Below are 18,151 nucleotides of genomic sequence, written 5' to 3'. Positions count from 1 at the left end.
TGTGGCCCAAACCCGCTGCCCGGGGTTCCCGTTACTATGAAATCAGCGGGCGGCACAGTGTTGCTCCCCCCGACTGGAGCCCCCAGATTTGGATGCAGTCGAGGCCACTCCTGGGGGACGCATCTGGCTTATGTCTGACCTATGTGGGGCACGGCACTGCCTTGTGTGGACGGCTACGGTCCTGGACAAAGCTGTCACCTGATTATGGCAAACGACAGACTAGGGTCACCCTGGACATTGCCTCATGGACGTCTGGCCCCTCCCAGCCGCTCTGTGATGTGCTCGGTCCCCCTGCAAGGGCTCCAGTGAGCAAACATCTACAGTTTCGTGTCTGTGCGTTCCTGCTCCCGCCCACCTTGCCCCATGGTTTTCCTGAAGGAGGCTTTTTCCTTTCTTCTCCAAATTTTTCACACTCAGGAAACAAATCATGTTGCCTCTTCAAAGCAGAGCAGATTTTGAACTTTTGCAGTGGGAATTTTTTTCCCTAATGAAATCTTACCTGGAACCCTAATATACACAACAGGTACAAAGAAGGACAGACTTCTCAGGCTGTTTGAATTCTCCTTGTTTGATGAAATACATGTCCTGAACCTGTACTGAACCTGTGTCCCTGCAGAATGCAAATGTTGACATCCTAACCCCAGTACCTTGGAATGTGACTGTATTTAAAGCTGGGCCTTTAAAGAGGTGATTGAAGTTAGTTCAATGAGGTCATGAGAGTGGGTCCCAGCCCAGTGTGACAGTTGTCCTTATAAAAAGAGGAATTAGGATGCAGACACGTGCAGAGGGGTGACCCTGTGAGGACACAGGGAGAAGACGGCCGTCTGCACGCCAAGGAGAGAGGCCTCAGGAGAAACCAGCCCTATGGACACCTTGATCTTGGACTTCCAGCCTCCAGACTGTGAGAGAATAAATTCCTGTCTTTTAAGCCATGCCATGTGCGGTGCTTTCCGAACCCCTGCAGCTCTTGAGAGGGGGGTTCCTTGGAGCACAGCTGAGAATTCCCCAAGCGGGCAGTGCTGGTTCCACCATCAGTGAGGCCCCGACTCCTTGATGGGAGGGTGGATCCTTACCTCCAAAACCTGGGGAGCCCGGCGGCCCCAAGGGCCCTTCCCGGCCAGGAGCTCCAGGGAAGCCATGCTGTCCTGGTGGCCCGGGCAGTCCCGGATGGCCCGAAGGTCCTGGGAAGCCCTGCTGACCCTTCGGGCCCGGCATTCCGGGCATCCCCTGGCTTCCTGCAGGAATGGAGACAAGAGCCGTGAGGTCAACCCCATGCAGTGCATTGCAAACAACACGTGTCTCCTCAGACTTGTTCTATAAAAACAGGTTTTCCAGGCAGTAGGAAGTCTGGAGAATACAAAGAAGTATAAATGACAAGATCGAAGTAACTCATGCTCTCACCCCGAGACAGTTACTAACATCTTGTTACATTTCCTTCCGGCCTCTTTTCTGTTCCCGTAACTATACCTAGAAGCAGATATTTGCAGAACTGACACCTCGTTTTAAGTGCAGTTTTAATCTAGGGTTTTTCACTTGACATTATATTTTGAGCATTTTGCCACATGTTAAAATACTCTTGGGACTTCCCTGGTGGTGCAGTGGTTAAGAATCCGCCTGCCAATGTAGGGGACACGGGTTCGAGCCCTGGTCCGGGAAGATCCCACATGCCGTGGAGCAACTCAGGCCGTGTGCCACAACTACTGAGCCTGTGCGCCACAACTACTGAAGCCCACGTGCCTAGAGCCCATGCTCCACCACAAGAGAAGCCACCGCAATGAGAAGCCCGCGCACTGCAACGAAGAGTAGCCCCGGCTCGCTGCAACTAGAGAAAGCCTGCGCGCAGCAACGAAGACCCAACGCAGACAAAAATAAAAATAAATGAATAAATAAAATTTATAAAAAAATAAAATGCCCTTTACAAGCACGTTAAATGGCTATGTAAGTCACATCCAGGTCTGACCACTGCTCCTGACAGGGGCGGCCGAATAGACATGGATACAGTTTCCCAAAACCGATGCTTTGGAAGTCAGAGCTTTTGCCAAACACAATGTTCTCCCAAAGGGCAGGTCATCAAGGTGACGCTGAACACGACAAAGCTGCACAGGCTCGAAAGTTACTCTGCTGCCGTCTGGTGGTGTTATGCTCAGGCTTTCTGAAGTCTGTGGGAAAGAGCTACATTTAAAAAATCGACCACAGGCATCCTGTAAAAGAGCTCGGGCAGTTTTTACAGTCGGACCGCAGAAGAGACTGGTGGGCACATGCCCCTGAGGGTGGGGCACCCAGCTGCCCGTCGAGAACCGGGCTCATCCCTCAGTGTCTCACGTGAAGGACGCCTACTGGTTTGATGGCTGGTGTTGGGGAGTGTCACCTCTTGCACCACACAGGGAGCCCCTGTCTGCCTGGGCTTGGGTGCTGGGCTGATGGCAGCGCAGTCAATACATAACAGCTTATGCTTCTCTGACGGGGACCCCAGATGGCCTGGTGGTCACCCCACCCATTCCAGCAACACAATCACATTAAAGCCAGGCATTCTGGGTTCTCAGGGCCCGTTCTGCATAAACTGGGTACGCGAAGCCTTGGCTGCCTTGTTCACTCACCAGACAAGAGGCATCTTCCTGCTTTGCTAAACATGCATCGATGATGCTGTGAACGTTACACTTTTTAAAACCCATCAGTTTTACACCCACAGATTGAGCTGCATTCCAGTTCATCTCTGTCTCCCTCCCAATCCCGCACCGGGCATGGCCGGCTCCTGTCTTCTCCGCAGAACCATACACGTTCTGCCGAAAGCAGCAGGGAGGACCCCAAGCTGAGCCCCACCCAACTTGGGAAGAGAGCACGTCGGCTAATCTGTACCCGTAGAAGAGCTAAGATGGCCATCCTGTACACAGCGTGACGACCACTGTTCTGGAACATTCTAAAGAAACGTTGGAACTGAGGGGGAGAAGCAGCAGCAGGACTCACAGCGTCCTGCATGCAGTCCTGGGCTTCTCACCCAACCCCCTGGGAGCCCTCCTGCCCCTGTGACTTACCCCGGAATCCAGGAGGGCCTCTCTCTCCGGGGGGGCCCTTCAGCCCAGAGCGTCCAGGCAGTCCGCTGTCTCCCCGGGGCCCGGGCTGGGCCCCCAAGACTTCTCCAGGGAGGCCCCTGTCTCCCGGAGGCCCGACTGGCCCTGGCAGGCCAGAGGGACCTGGGAGCCCGTCCAGGCCAGGGCGGCCCACTGCACCTTTGACTCCTCGGGGCCCCACGAACCCTGAAAGGAAACACAGGGCGTCCCTGTAACGAGAGGTCTGCATCATGACATCTAAGCGAGGCACCGGAAAGAGAACACGTGGCCGGGATCCTGCAGGAGGATGTTTGGCTTGTGTGGCCTCTGAACCGTCTACGGTTTTGTTGAGATGATACGATTCCCCGGTGCCTGGGCCTCCGCACACCAAGTGACACAGCCATGCTCCTGCATGCCGTCTCAGCCGTGACCACAGAGGGACGCCTGTGTTTGGGGCCACTGAGTCGTGGGCTGGGGCACAAGGACACCCACGCAGGTACCTCCAACTTCTGATCACAGTTCATAACCAGAAACATGTTCATTTCCCTCCATGTACAGCTCAAACGTTTAAGCTCTTTTAGCCACTAAATGGCTTCCAGGATGCTTTGCTGTGGCAGCTGTCGAGGAAATGCTTCGAACTGCTGACTCGGACAAGCTGCGAGCTGCGGAGTGGGCAGGCGACGCCGTGAGCAGGCAAACACAGGTGTTCTCTGCGTGGTATCTGGTGAGTGATCCGCGGATCGGGAATTGGTGCTGAGAGCTCAGAAGAGGGTAGCCTATGTGCCCTTAGAAGGTTTCATACTCACTAGAGGGAAATCTCTCTGTGCACCTATCTCTTTTCTCCTGCAAGATCTGTAAGTTTCTTCTGCAAAATTCCAGCCCAACTTCAGTGAGGAAAACGGCGACATTTTTTAATGTCCCAAGGACAAGAGCAAAAGTCGTCACCAAACATTTGTCGAAACAGTTTCTAAATGTTAAAAGATGATCGAGGTGGGGCAGCCCGATGGTACACACAGTCCTTCCCTGAATCTACGTGGTCGAGCGGGAGTCCCACCCTGACTCACCTGGGGGTCCTGGGTATCCCTCTGGACCTGGATCTCCCGGGAGACCCTTGAGCCCTGGTGCTCCATCAGTTCCCGATAATCCCGGAAGCCCTCTGAGGCCTTTGGCACCTAAACAACCCAAAGAAACCAGGACACACGTCAGAGCCGCACAAGCCAACCCCAGCAGGAGACGAACAGGAGAGGGTCAAGGCCGGCCCCCGACTTAACGCGGTCTCTTAGGAAACGGGGAAGTGATGAGGCTGGGGGATGTCAGCCCTGAAACAGCACCTCTGACAGCTGGCAACCGAGTGTCAGTCTACGTGGGCGACTGTCAGTCTGCGCCAGAAATGACGAACCTCGGCTCCCATCACGACCTCGTGATCTCAATAACCTGATGATCTCACTAACTTCATGTTGCCAAAACACGTCTAAAATCCTCTCCCCCACACGCGATGCACGTACACTCTGGGCCCTGTTCCCCCAGTACCTGCTGAAAACTGTCCCACTGCAGTCTGAGCCCCTCCCCCTAAGAGTCGCCACCACTTTGGGGACAGCAGCGTTCGTGCCTCTGCTGGGATCCACGATGGACTGACCCCTCCAGGGCTCGGGCAGGGAGGGTCACGAAGGGCCACGTGGATAATGCGCTCGGCTCTCGGAAGACCATACAGGGCCATTAACTCTGCTTCTTGGTGCAAATGACACTTCGGCATTTTGCCTCACTGTCCCCAGATCCTGTCACCCCTGTGCACCTGGACGACGCTCTCAAGATCCAGGGTGCCTACGATCAGCCAATGCACTTTTCCAGTTTGGGGGGCTGCCTTGCACTGCGGTACTTTACAGTTTACATAGGACCTCAGCTCCAGGGTTACGTGTGCAGTATTCAGGGCACCATTTGCAAACTAGGAAGCGTCTAGAACACCTGCACTGTTCTTCTCAAACAGGTGAGGACACTAAGTTCCAGAAGGAACAGGGGAGATGCCCACAGCTGACGAGTGGTGGACCTAGACTCGCAGACGGGCTTCTGGCCTCCACACCGGATTGTCTGAGTGACCCTCCGTGGGTGGTGAAGGCGTCTGCTCCGCCCTGTCCCAGTCAGAGGAGGAGCGAATTGGAAGGCAGACCCCCTGGGCTGAACTCTGCCCAGGGGTGCAGCCTGAGAGCTCGCCATCCTAGGCTGACGGACACGGCGTCTGGGCATCAGCAGCTGTGGTCACTCAGCCCGTCTGTCATCTCTGAAAGGCCGCCCCACGGAGGGGGAGCCTGGACGGCCCCAGACCGGGCTCTGTGACCCAGAGCCCTTCCTGAGTCCACATGACTCTTCAGCTGGGTGATGGTCTGTGGCAGCAGACAAGGCCCAGCTCCTAGATCCTACAGACAAATTCCTAGCCCTGTTGATCTGCTTTCCTCTCAGTCAAAACCCGAGAGAAACACTCCTCTCCTGCATGATCCTCTTCTACACCCTGGGACACACGGGGATACAAGGAATGCACAGCGCTAGGCCTCCTCTCTGGTCTTGGGGCGCTGCCATCTCTGCCAGGCTCGGGTGCCCACTGGGTCTGTGTTGCAGCTGAGGCTGACTTCCACGTGGCAGGAAGCCTCTCTCTTACCCTAGGGTTCACTAGGTGTCAATCACCGCTCACTTTCCTACACTGATGTGCGGAAGTCGGCTTCCTATAGAAGCTGCCAGCACGTGGTACGGTACCAAGAATTCTGTGATGTCCAGGCGGGGGCGGGGAGGGAAACGCGGGGTCGGGGGCAGAGGAAGATAGCCAGAGAGGGGAAAGGAAGACACGGACGCACGGAGGAAGGCTGGAAGCGCTCTCTCATTACCTGGGGGGCCGGGGGGGCCCGGATGGCCTGGCGATCCCTTAGGCCCTCCAACACAACCTGGGAAGAGAGGACAGGGGAGCTGTAGCCACGGTCCACACCCATCGTCACAGCTTTGGACGTGGCTAAGGTCGAGAGCACCGGCTGTGAAAACCAGCTGCCTTTTTACCATCAGAGTAATTTAATGATTCCATTAATTTTGATGCCGATGTAACTGTAATTTCATTTTGTAATGAAATCAGAATATTAATATAGAAGGCACATGAAGTAAGTCCAGTCGGATGAACACAGGTGCCGTGCTGGCAGTGAGGGCTCCACCCTCTTGGAGGGCAATACCTCACACAGCCGAGTTCATCCGGGTGTCCTTAACCCCCCCCCACCCCCGACCCCAAGGCAATTCCCACCCGGGATGGAGGAAGCTTTCAGTTTCAAAAGGAATGCTGTGACTTCTCCTTTGTGACTTCCATTACTTTCAGAATTAGCAGAGGCAACTCGTTTTGCTGAGTCGTGCAAAATGAAACCCGGTGGCAGCCACCTCTGGCTGGTGACACCACGCAGGGGTATTTTGTCGGACAGGGCACCCTTGCAGCACAGCAGTCCTTTGAGATGCCCTTGGTCTGTCTGCCTGTGACTTGGCAGGGCTCCTATCTTGGCCCGACTTAGCAGCCAAAGAGGGGCTTTGGTCCCCTCCGCCACACGAGGGGTCCGAAGTGCAAAGGCAGACAGCCGAGGCCACGAAAAGAAAGGACCCCGCCCGTCTTCAGGGGGCCCGGGCTCCAGCTGGCAGAGCCTCACCCCCAGGGGCCTTCCCGCAGCTTCGAGAGGGGCCCGCCCTCTGGAGGCTCCGGGGTTGCCGTTCCCGCTCTGCACCCCCACCCCGAGCTCCTGATCTATCCCCACACCTCGTGCGGGGTACCCACGGGTCCTGATGCTGCTTCTCCAAGCCCCGGCCTTTATCCCAAACGCTTTCCTCCAGACCCTCAACTGCCCCTGGTGAGCTGCCACCGTCCAGATGTTCTGCCGGCACCTTTGACTCCAAAAAACTCCTCCTCTCTGCTCTTCAAATCCTGCCCGAGGCCTGCCGTCCACCCCCTTGTGTCCTGGACTCAGCCCTCTGCCTGGCTTCCCACCTCGGTTTCTAGGTGCCCCTGGCTGCAGACTTGGCCTGTCCGATGGCAGCCGGGTCAACTTCTGGACCGTCCCCTCCCCCCTGCCCTCCCCCGAGCTCGGATCATCTGGGCATCCTCTCCTTATCCGTCAGCCCTTCCGTCTAGCGTCCACTGATCACTGGACCGAATTCTTCTCACATCTGGACTCACTCCTCACCCTGCATGATGAGCAAATAATCCAGTTGCCCTTTACACACATAGAGACATATAGTTTAGGTGTGAAAGGACTTATCTGTTGAGTTCTTACCGATGCTGTAAACAGATGCCTTGTGCCGTAGGGACACCTTGGTGACACGAGGTCATCACGCTTGCCCTTCCCTGGGTTCTAAGTTGAGGCAGACGGAGCACAGCTCCAAGTCCACAAGTGTTTCTATTTCTGATGGCAGCTCTGTGCCCGCGGCAGGGATCACGCCAGTTCTAGCCTATATTCTACAAACTGAGAGTTTTCAAGAATTCTAAAGCTGCCCGGCGGTCATGACAATACCTGGCTGGATGATCTCCTGTCCATCTGCTCCGATGGGCCTTTTCACACCCGTATCACAATCTAGGGGTGAGACAGTGAGAGAGTGAGGCAATTTTGCAATAACGGAAAGTGCTTGGCTTTTCCGTGTGTGTGTGTGTGTGTGTGTGTGTGTGTGTGGTGGGAAGGCTGGGACGGGCGGGGCATCAGAGGCCCATTTCTGGACTTCTGGGCTGAGGCTCTGCAACTCCAGCACTAGAGGGAAAGGCCCCACATTCCAGCTGGCGAGAGGAAGCTGCAGTGGGTCCAGAAAACCCCATGGCCGGGTGTCGCTTGTGTGTGGTGAGAACCGAGGGTGTGACACCGTCTCACATGACTTGCCCCCGGGGAAAGGCGCACTGCCTAAGAAGAACAGCGGGGGTGAAGCACAGCGTCTCACGACTTGGAGAGACGCAAGCCTGGGCCCCTCCGTACCTATTTGTCCTGGAGCGCCGGGGGTGCCGGGAGGCCCGGGGAAGCCTGGCGGTCCAGGTAATCCAGCATCGCCGGGGAAGCCACGCTCGCCTTTGGGGCCTGGCAGCCCCAATCCTGGGGGGCCCCTTTCTCCTGGAATGCCCTTAGTACCGGGGGGTCCTGGGTGGCCTGCGTCCCCTGAGGGGCCTTTGATGCCATCACCCTGTGAGAAATTTGGTTCATCTCTTAGAATACATGTAAACCTCAAAGACAGCCATGTTCCCAGCTACTTTTCCCCATTCCCTGAATTCTGCGCTCTGGATACAGAGATGAGTAGGAATGGACAGTCATGGTCTCACCAAGTCACAGAAGTAAAGGACAGACTTTCTAACAAGCATGGACAACACTCTCGAAGATAGTTCTGGAAGGCATAAGAATCTGAGTATTCTTCTCTTTCCAAGCCACCAGCGCCCTGCTTGGACCTTCATTCTCCGGGGGAATTCTTCAAGAGAACGGTTAGGCACAGATTTGGAGAAATGGGGGCAGGAACACGTTATTTCACGTTATGTTAGGATTCAGCGTTTGTGACCCATCTCCTAGTCAGAAGGGACAATGCAGTGGTGAAGGGAAGGAAGTCTTTGGTTTGGACGAGAAAGTGCATCAGAAATAAGGAGAGACGACGGGACCAGAAGGGCAGGAAGCTGGGCGGCAGCGGGCACAGCCGTGTCCTATTCATGCAACTCCTCAGAGCAGGGTGAGGGCAGGGAGGGAGGAGAAGGGGTCTAGTCTCCACAGCCAAGCGCCCTTCCCCGTCTGACCCCCGCCTTTCCCCGCAGAAAGGAGGCTGGGGGCTCTGCATCTTATCACACACAGCCTCTTTCAATGTCGGTGTGTGTTTGCTGCAAAAATGCAGCTGTGTATTTTACAGGTGATCCTAGAAGAAGCGTTCCACCTTCCATCTAGGAATATTCGACTTGGGGGCTCTCGTTCTACGTGCTGGCAAGAGGAGTATTGACTTCCTCTTTTTCTCTTAAACGCTCACTCAGGGCTTGGCTTCCAGCCTTGCCCACTGTTTCCTAAAAAATATGATTGCTGCTCACGAAAAGAGAACAGGTGGCCCTGGGAGGATTTCCTGCTGTGTTAGCACCTCTGACGCTCACGTGTTTAAGCATGTGACCGATGGGGATGAGGGCAGAGTCGCCACCCCCCGCCCCGCCAGCGGTACTCACAGGAGAGCCTGGGAGGCCTGGGAATCCATCCAGCCCGTCACGCCCTGGGATGCCGCTGTCCCCTTTCAGTCCAGGCACACCTGGGACACCTGGCTGGCCCCGCTCGCCTGGGGGAGGAGTGCAGCGTGAGTTGCTCACCCAGGGCAGCCACAGAAGGGTGCATGGTCCAAGATTTGCTGGCCACAAGACTGACCTTTGGTGGTGATGGTTCGAGAATCTCCCTTCATCCCTTTGGGCCCGGGAGGGCCAACACCACCAGGGGTTCCCTGTAGAAACAAACACAAGGTTTCTTCCTCCTTCGCACTGTTACGGGCAGCCGAGAAGACAATGATTTCCATTTATACAACCTGAGGGCCCTTACCTGTCCTCAAGCCCAGAGCCACACATCTCTGTCCCTGGCCGCCCACTACTGTGGCCACCAATCACAGAAGGCCATGGGGGCACTTGAACGTGGCCAGCGGGACTGAGACACTGAATGTTTAATTTTAAATGGTTAAAACTTAAGGGAAGTAGTGACACATGGCTGGACGGTGAAAACAAGAACCTTGCTACTCAAAGTGTGGTCCTCAGATGGGTAGCACCAGCCTCCCTGGGGGCTTGTCAGGAATGCAGACCCTCAGGCCCACCCAGGGCAACTGAACCGCAATCTGCAGTTCAACAAAGTCCCAGGGATTCGTAAACTCATGAGCTTTGGAGAAGCGAAAGCTGCTATAACCCTAACTGCCATTTTGTTGAATCTGGGCAAATAACATGCCTCCAAGTACGAAGGATGGACATTTGTGATCATACTGAGAATGACAAGAGTATTTAGTCGACAGCTCGTCTTCCTAACTGAAGTCAAGGTTGGAAAAAAATCATGCTTCACAGACAATTCACTGCAAGAACATTCACATTTTAAGGTGTAAAATCTAGCTTAGGTCTTTCGATGAGCAGAAACGAGCAGATGAACGTTTCAGGATGCGTTTTAATGTGCGTGATATGCCAGTTTGGGGCAACTCTCGGTTGCTGGTATTTGCAAGAATATGGGAACTTTTAGTGTTGGTTTAATTAAATGGAATGTTTCAAGTGATTATAAGTTCTTTTCTCCTAAAAAATTCCACAGATACTTGATTTATTGATTTGGTTCTTTGCAGAAAAGGGCGACATTCTTTCAGTAACTAGAACAGCACCTCACACACAGGCAGTGCTCAACCAGGAGGTGCTGGGCAAATGGACGGATGCATGTATTCATTTACTAATCGACCCCCATACTTCAAGCACTCTGCCAGGTTCTATCAGTACAGATATTAAACCACCAAAAACGGTCTCAGGCATTCCTGCTGCAGATGCATAAACATATAATTAAATGCAAGATAAACACGGTACCTGAGATGTTTGAACGCAAGTGCTGTGGGTGTGCACGCGATACAGCTGGGGAAAGCACACGTTCTTGGAAGACTTTAGGGATTCCATGTGCACAAAATGGGATCCATTTGACTTCTCAGAAATAGTCCCTCATTTTATAAATAACTGAAGGTCAAGGGCTTCCCTGGTGGCACAGTGGTTAAGAATCCACCTGCCGATGCAGGGGACACGGGTTCGTGCCCCGGTCCGGGAAGATCCCACATGCCGCGGAGCGGCTGGGCCCGTGAGCCTTGGCCGCTAAGCCTGCGCTTCCGGAGCCTGTGCTCCGCAACAGGAGAGGCCACAACAGTGAGAGGCCCGCGTACCGCAAAAAAAAAAAAAAAAAAAAAAAAAAAAAAACCTGAAGGTCCTCCCAGTTCTGCCATTATTCAGTTTGGATTCTCACTACATCCACTTTTTCTGAATACTTGAGCAACTTCTACATGCTCAGCCATGATTTGGAGATGGTGTCATTTTTAAAGTAGGAGGAAATGTAGCATCTATTATGTTCAGTTGGATAAAACTATTTGTCTTCTGAGAAGTCCCAGAGAATGGAGAGGTGCTGTGGACCTCCTTTTCACCTGCAAAGCTTCCGCGACACGAAGCAGTTATGAGTCATGACCCTCTGCACCAACAGCTCTGAGTGGTTGCAACTCCCCTGCAACTGGACACGAAGTCTGATTGTTCTAACCGTCCCTGGCCAAGTGTCCTGAGCAAACTTTCCTCTATGGCTGAATATATAAAATGATAGACTTTTCATTTTATAAATCTCTTGCAGCTCTCTTTTTGAGTAAAAATAAAGAAAAAATATAGTTTCTTTGCCTTCATCTGAAATTTGCTTTGAGATCACTGGTCAGTTAAAACCTGCCACGAAGAAAGATCTAGTCCAGATGACCTTTTTCTCAGGTGTCAAATAAAGCCCACTTAGCTGGAATCCAGAAAATTTCATACATTCATCCAAACTAAATTCATGGTATACTTGGAAGTCTCACTTTTTATCAAGTTAAGGGAGCCTTTATTAAAATGCTGAATCGGTCCTATACTAAATCTGAAGAGGTGAATACACAGTATGTAGTATGTAGCTTTGCATTCAAAATGCTAGAAGGGTTGCTTTTTTTGAGATATAATTCACATGCTATAAGATTAACTATTTTAAAGCATACAATTCAGTGTTTTTTGTTTTTTGTTTTTTTTTTGGTATTTCCACGAGGTTCTGCAACCATCATTATTACCTAAATCCAGACCATTTTCATCACCCCAGAAAGAAACAGTCACTCGCATTCCCCCCCTCCCAGCCCTTGGCAACCACCAAGCTACTTCGTCTCAAGATGCCTATTCTGGACACTTCATACAAATAGCATCATATAATATGTTCTTTTGTGTATTATTTCACTTAGCATAATGTTTCTGAGGGCACCGCACTGTAGCACGTGTCAGCGCTTCATCCCTTTTGATGTTTGAATAATGTCCCATTGGGTGGGTATGCTACATTTCATTTATCCATTTACAGGCATTTGGGTTTTTTCTACTTTCCAGCTGTTATCATGAATGCTGCTGTGAGCTTAATGCACAAGTTTTGGTGTGGACACGTGTTTTCAGTTCTCCTGGGTCTGTACTAGAAGGGGACTTTCTGGGTCACACGACACCTCTTTGTTTGACTTTTAAAAAATTTGTTGGCTGCGTTGTATGGCTTGTGGGATTTCAGTTCCTCAACTAGGGACTGAACCTGGGCCCTAGGGCGTGAGAGCACAGAGTCCTAACCAGTGGACCGCCAGGGAATTCCCTATGTTTGACTTTTTTGAGGAAGCATCCAGCTTTTCCACAGTGCCTGCTCCATTTCACATTCCCACCAGAAAAAGCTTTAAAGCTCCTCTTGGAATACTTTGAATGTCACACTGGGTGCGTAAGTGTTGCTGGTCTAAAGCTGTATTAATTCAGTAAATAAAAGCCGGGAATGGGGAAATGGCGCCGTGCGTCAAGGTCGTCTTACCGGCTTCGTGGTAGAACTGGTCTCTCACCTTGAATCCTGGGAACCCGGGGATGCCGTGCTGGCCGGGGTCTCCCGGGCTGCCTTTCCTCCCTGGTTCCCCATTGGTGCCGGGAAAGCCCTTGGGTCCTGGTGGCCCCGGAAGACCCCCGATGAACTGGTCATCCTCTGCACATTGACAGTCGCCGGCATCGCCTGCAACGTGGGCAGAGAGGGAGGGACTTGTTATTTGCTCGTGAAGCGCGTGTATGACCCTCCTGTTGGCTCTGCAGGGGACAGGAGGGCAAGGGGGTGAGGGTTTGGCTGCGGGGGGGCTACACCGCAGGACACGCCTACTCTGGTCCTCACTCCCCTCATTCTTAGACAAGAAGCGTGAGTCTCCTCGGGATGCAGATACGTAAAGAACAGGAGAGTTGACGGAGGTGTGGGCGGAGTTGGGGACTCAGCAACAGGAGTTCTGAGAAGCCACCGCGGGGGCCTCAGGGGGAGGGCAGGAAGGTGCAGGGTGAAGGGTGGCCGGAGAGAGGGCGGCCTGGCAGCAGCCGCGGGCGTGGAGCCCGAGGTCCTGGTGCGGAGGGAAAAAATACGTGCCCTCCCTTCTTCTGTCTTGCTGGCTGAATCCAGGGAGCCCGGGGGCAGGGCAGGGCTGAGCTGGAGGCTGGTGGTCGGCTTGGCTGCCAGGGCGCAAAGGGGGACACGTGATGACCCGGGGGTGCCGAGCTGCCCAGCTCACCCACGACGCCGGACCCCTGCACCGCCCACAGCTCCACGCGTGCTGCAGAGGTCCGGCGGTTAAAACCCAGGATGCCCAGGGATGGGCGAGCCGAACAGGTCCCCCCGAGGTCCCCACAAGCGGCCCTTGCCTGGAGAGGTGGGGTCCCCCAGGGGCAGCAGGGAGAGGAAAGCAAGCACAGCTCGTTCCCACTAGCATCCGCCCGACCTGGGCAGGTCACGTCTCTCCTGCTTTGCCACCGCCTTGCTGCCGACGCATCCCTAACTCGGGGAGTCGGGTTAGGACCAAACCGGGTGATGACCCTACAGCCCTCTGCAAATGCTTGTTACATTTTCTTGGAGCCGAGGGCTCGGATGAGTCATCTGAATTCAGTCTAAGAAGCCACCGTGCATCTTTTCTGTCCCCTGTTGGGCCCCGTGTTGCCTGAAAGTTCAGCGATGGACGTGGCAGACAGAACAGAGACGGGAGGGCCAGCTGAGAGCTGGGTGTGCGGGAAACGAGGAGACGCCGCCCCCCAGTGTGAGGGCCGTGGCCAGGAGGGGGCCGGGGGGAAGCAGGGGCTCGTCCTCATCTTGGAACCAGTGAAGGGTGAGCTGGACTCAGGAGGGCCAAGCAGCGCCCCGCCCCCCGTTGCTCCCGGACAGCCTCACCTTTCCATCCTTTCTGTCCGCGAGCCCCGGGGAAACCAGACGGCCCAGGGTAGCCCACCCTGCCTTCTGCTCCTTTAAGGCCGAAGAGGAAACCTGAGGAGAAAACCCACAAGGACGGCACGTTAGCACAGCCCAGGACCCCGTATCCCCCCACCCCGTGTGGGAAGGGTTACAGCCAAGTCTCCCAACAGAAAATGGCCCCCATTCCAATTCCATCCCAACTACTCGCAGAAAGACACGGAGACTTTCTTTTTGTGACCATTGCTTCCAGGATTGGAAACGCATGTGAACGCCTATGATTTTAGTTTTTCCATTAAAGTCTAGAAATAGAAATCTTTACTTTTCAGAAACACTGAGTCCAAAGAAGACTTTAGGTTTTTTTAACCACGTTTTACTTCGACTTGGGTTCTAAGACTACTGCAACTTCTGGTTCTCCCAGAATGACAGAAAACCCAAACAGTAAAAGATGTGAGAATGAACTGGCTTCCCCAGTCCTGTCCTCTCCTCTGGAACGGGAGCATCTGGGCACGCCCCTCCCCCCAGACCACCCCCCATCTTTCCTCTTTCACGCCTCTGGGTGCACACACGTGCACACATGTAACCATGTAGGTAACTTGTGATCCTCCCACCCCCATCACTAGGATCACAGTACTTCAGGCGTCCTTTCACCATCTGCAGGGCTCTGATAATTCCAAGCAAGGACATCCGGGTGAAGGTGTAAAACAGGAATAAAGACACAGACCTACTTGAGAATGGACTTGGGCATATGGGGAGGGGGAGGGGTAAGCTGTGACAAAGCGCGAGAGAGGCATGGACATATATACACTACCAAACGTAAGGTAGATAGATAGTGGGAAACAGCCGCATAGCCTAGGGAGATCAGCTCGGTGCTTTGTGATCGCCTGGAGGGGTGGGATAGGGAGGGTGGGAGGGAGGGAGACGCAAGAGGGAAGGGATATGGGAACAGATATATATGTATAGCTGATTCACTTTGTTATAAAGCAGAAACTAATTAAAAAAAAGAAACAGACTCTAAAAGCCCACAAAACGCTCCGTGTCCCACTTGAGCAGAGCGCCATCTCGTGGTGGGAACTGGGCTGCACATTCCTGGGAAGCACCGCTGCTGGGTATTGACTCCCAGGACTCTGGCCCGAGCTCTGGGGTATGTGGAGATGGGTGAGGCCCAGGAGGGGAGCATGCTGGGTGGGGAGCTGGGGAGGGGAGACCCAGAGTTCAGTTTGGGGCGTGCAAATTTGGAGATGCCTGTGAGACACACAGTGGTGACGAGGTGTCCAGTTGGGATGAGTTTGCAGCTCAGAATACTGAACTGGGCTAGGGACACAGTTAGGGAGAGCTGGCACATAACTGGTGTTTAAATTCCTGTGAATGAAGGAGCTGGCTAGATAGAGAGACACAGACAGGAACTCCATTGCCCATGGGATGGTGGAGGGAGAAGAAAGAAGACCTAGCAAAGGAGCCGCAAAAATAAGGGGAGAGATGACAAAGGGGGGTGGGTCGTGGAGCTGGAGAAGAGGGTGTGTGTGGGGGGTGGCGGCTGCCCCCTGTACCACTGGGAGGCTGCTGACAGAGCAAATGGTGCCCAGGATGTGGCTCCATAGGTCACTGGTGACCAGGTCAACAGCATGTCAGCCTAGTGGTGGACTGAGGGCTTTATGCTATGTTTCCATGTTCTCCTGATATGTTAGGAGAAGCTAGTGTTACAGGTAGTTATTTAATCACAGATACTCCAGGGATGTTGGCTTTTAAAATCTGAGATGAAGACATTGTGGGTATGCTTCACAGCGTTTGCAAATCTAGACAGAAAAGGCACTTTGGGGCCATCTTAAAGTGCCACCCTCCCTCCTTCCTACACTGTTTTTCTCTTCATCTGGTAAATTCATAATTTCAAGCAAGTCCTAAAGAATAGCACTGTGCCAGGCAACTCTACCTAATGCACTGTGGTAACCTAAATGGGAGGGCAGTCCAAAAGGGAGGGGATATCTGTATGTGTACGGCTGATTCATTTTGTTGTGCAGTGAAGGCTGACACAACACTGTAAAGCAACCATAGTCCAATAAAAATTAATTAAAAAAAAATAAAGGGATCTCCTGATGAAAACAACAACAAAAAAAGAAGAGCAGTACACTTCTGCGATGTTTCCAACATGATTTTCCTAAAGAGGTCAGTGGCCGTAATAAACCTGGCAGTAGTTTGACTTATTCTAGAGCCCCGGCAGTCGACTCAGTTACCCGAGCTGAACTGGACGTAAGCAAAACGTTTAGCTCAGAAAGAAAACTGGCTTCACAGTTTGACTTTGCTGGAACGGCAAACGAGTCAAAATTCTGGTTTCCATCAGCAGCAACACATAAAACTGAGTGAAATGCAGTTAACAAGAAAAGAATCCAACAGCTTCATTCCAGGGGAAAAGCTGAAGAACTCTGTGGGACTCAAGGTCACTGATGTTAAATTATGACTCTACACAAAAATATTTTAAAAGGCCATTAAGGTTGGCTACTTTTTGTACTAGAGACTGCTTTTAAAATAGTGATTTGGGAGCAATGTGTCTCGTAAGGTAAAATGAATATTTCAAAGAGAACTGAAGTTGATAAAACGTATCAGACACCATTCCATCTATTTTATAAATTCTCCCTGCAGTTAACCAATGGACCGGAAATTAGTTAATTTGTTTACAGATGACTTATGTTGGTAAATCAAAGATTTACTAAGCAAGACTTACAAAGCCAGATGGTATGTGTTTGTCTATCAAAATGGAATTTAGTTACAGGAATGATGACAACGCTAGCCTTCAATCACGGTCTTTTGAAGGGGCGGATTTTTATGCTTTTATTTTTAACACATCATGTTCTGTTGCCAAAAAAGGAAAACTCAACAGATACCATTTACTCAGGATATGTAATGTTTACAGAAACTCAGCCATTATCACAGATGCCGCAGTAATAAATATTACTGCCAGGATCATAAAAAAGATTAGCGATAACAGCGCTCAAAGTATTTGGCAAATTCCAGGGAAATATCTGCACCCCGAATTTTTCAAAAGACTGTGAGAATCTGCTTTTTGCAGTTGAAGGAAAATTGGGAACGTAGAGCCTTAGTAACTTAAAATTTAACGCAGAAGACAACAGAGAAGTGACTGCTGGTTTTTTAGTGGAAGGAGCATATACTGATGTGCTTCTCATGCCTCCAACGGTTTTCCTTCTAAAGAGACAGCAATGAGAAGCTGGCTTCTGAAAGTAAGGGAAGCCTGGTCTCCATCTACCTTTAACTGAACTCACACACGATCCATTGGCACGTGTGAAGACAGGAATCTGTCAGAGATGAGCGGGGGTGACGTCGGGAATTAAAAGTCAAATATTTTGAAAAGAAGATGCTGAATTGTGTCCATGTCGCAGAGACAGAAATAGTGACCTCTTTTTCAGTTTGATTTTACGATGTTCAAAGCATAACCCTAAAGCTGGAAGCTGAGAGAATAACCGTTTTGGAGGGCAAGCCTCCTTGGATCTCAGCTGAAAGATGAGCCACGGCTGCATTAGAACCTGGAAACTCAGTTTTGTGCCCGACAGCCTGAGGGTCCAGATGCCGTGCCTGTCCAGTCTGTAGACTCTCAGCATCTTCCGTCTGGGCCCTGCCAAGGGCTGCTACGTCCCATTACAGGCGGTGCAGCCACTCCTGGTGTGAAGCATCGTCACCCGTTCAGCTGTAGCTCTGGCTCCTCGGGGGCCCAGAAGGCAGATCACCAAGTCTGCCTATCGCGTTGGTTAACCCAGGGGGGAGGCTGTATGTCAGGGCGGGCCTTTCCTGCCTGCACCCCAGAGCGCCCGCCACACTCTCACACTGCCCGCTGCCTAGTTCACGGAATTATTGACAAGAAAATCCCAAGTGAAAATCCAGCCGGGGCCAGGCTCCTTTGTCTGGACACTGGCACGACCTCCCTTGAGTTTCCCTCCACTTACCGTCTGGGCCAGGTGGTCCCGGGAACCCTGGGGGACCTTGGAGCCCTGGCTTTCCGTCAGCTCCCGGGGGGCCAGGGTACAGGGCGGGGATGCCCTGCTCTCCTGTGAAGCCTTTGGGTCCCATCTCGCCCGGTAAGCCTCTCTTCTCATCTGAAAATCCAACAGCAATCACAGCAGCGTGAGACCTCTGAGATTTATC

General features: G+C 52.6%; 1 protein-coding gene across 2 annotated transcripts in view; it reads right to left on the bottom strand.

Annotated features, from left to right (window-relative positions):
• The window catches only part of COL4A2 (collagen type IV alpha 2 chain), a 635,121-nt gene that overhangs the window by 21,309 nt on the left and 595,661 nt on the right, over positions 1-18,151 (bottom strand). For both annotated transcript variants that reach the window (XM_060080229.1, XM_060080228.1), the window contains 11 exons: positions 17,953-18,102; positions 13,982-14,074; positions 12,630-12,793; positions 9,422-9,494; positions 9,229-9,335; positions 8,021-8,222; positions 7,571-7,630; positions 5,921-5,977; positions 4,112-4,219; positions 3,033-3,254; positions 1,074-1,235 (listed from right to left, as the gene is read on the bottom strand). In XM_060080229.1, the coding sequence (XP_059936212.1) occupies positions 1,074-1,235; positions 3,033-3,254; positions 4,112-4,219; positions 5,921-5,977; positions 7,571-7,630; positions 8,021-8,222; positions 9,229-9,335; positions 9,422-9,494; positions 12,630-12,793; positions 13,982-14,074; positions 17,953-18,102 (1,398 nt within the window). The remainder of the gene's footprint in view (positions 1-1,073; positions 1,236-3,032; positions 3,255-4,111; positions 4,220-5,920; positions 5,978-7,570; positions 7,631-8,020; positions 8,223-9,228; positions 9,336-9,421; positions 9,495-12,629; positions 12,794-13,981; positions 14,075-17,952; positions 18,103-18,151) is intronic.

Source organism: Mesoplodon densirostris, chromosome 17, assembly GCF_025265405.1.
Source record: "Mesoplodon densirostris isolate mMesDen1 chromosome 17, mMesDen1 primary haplotype, whole genome shotgun sequence".
NCBI classification, from domain to species: domain Eukaryota; kingdom Metazoa; phylum Chordata; class Mammalia; order Artiodactyla; family Ziphiidae; genus Mesoplodon; species Mesoplodon densirostris.
Note: the sequence above shows the minus strand (reverse complement) of the source record. Positions and strands in the feature narration are given on the sequence as shown.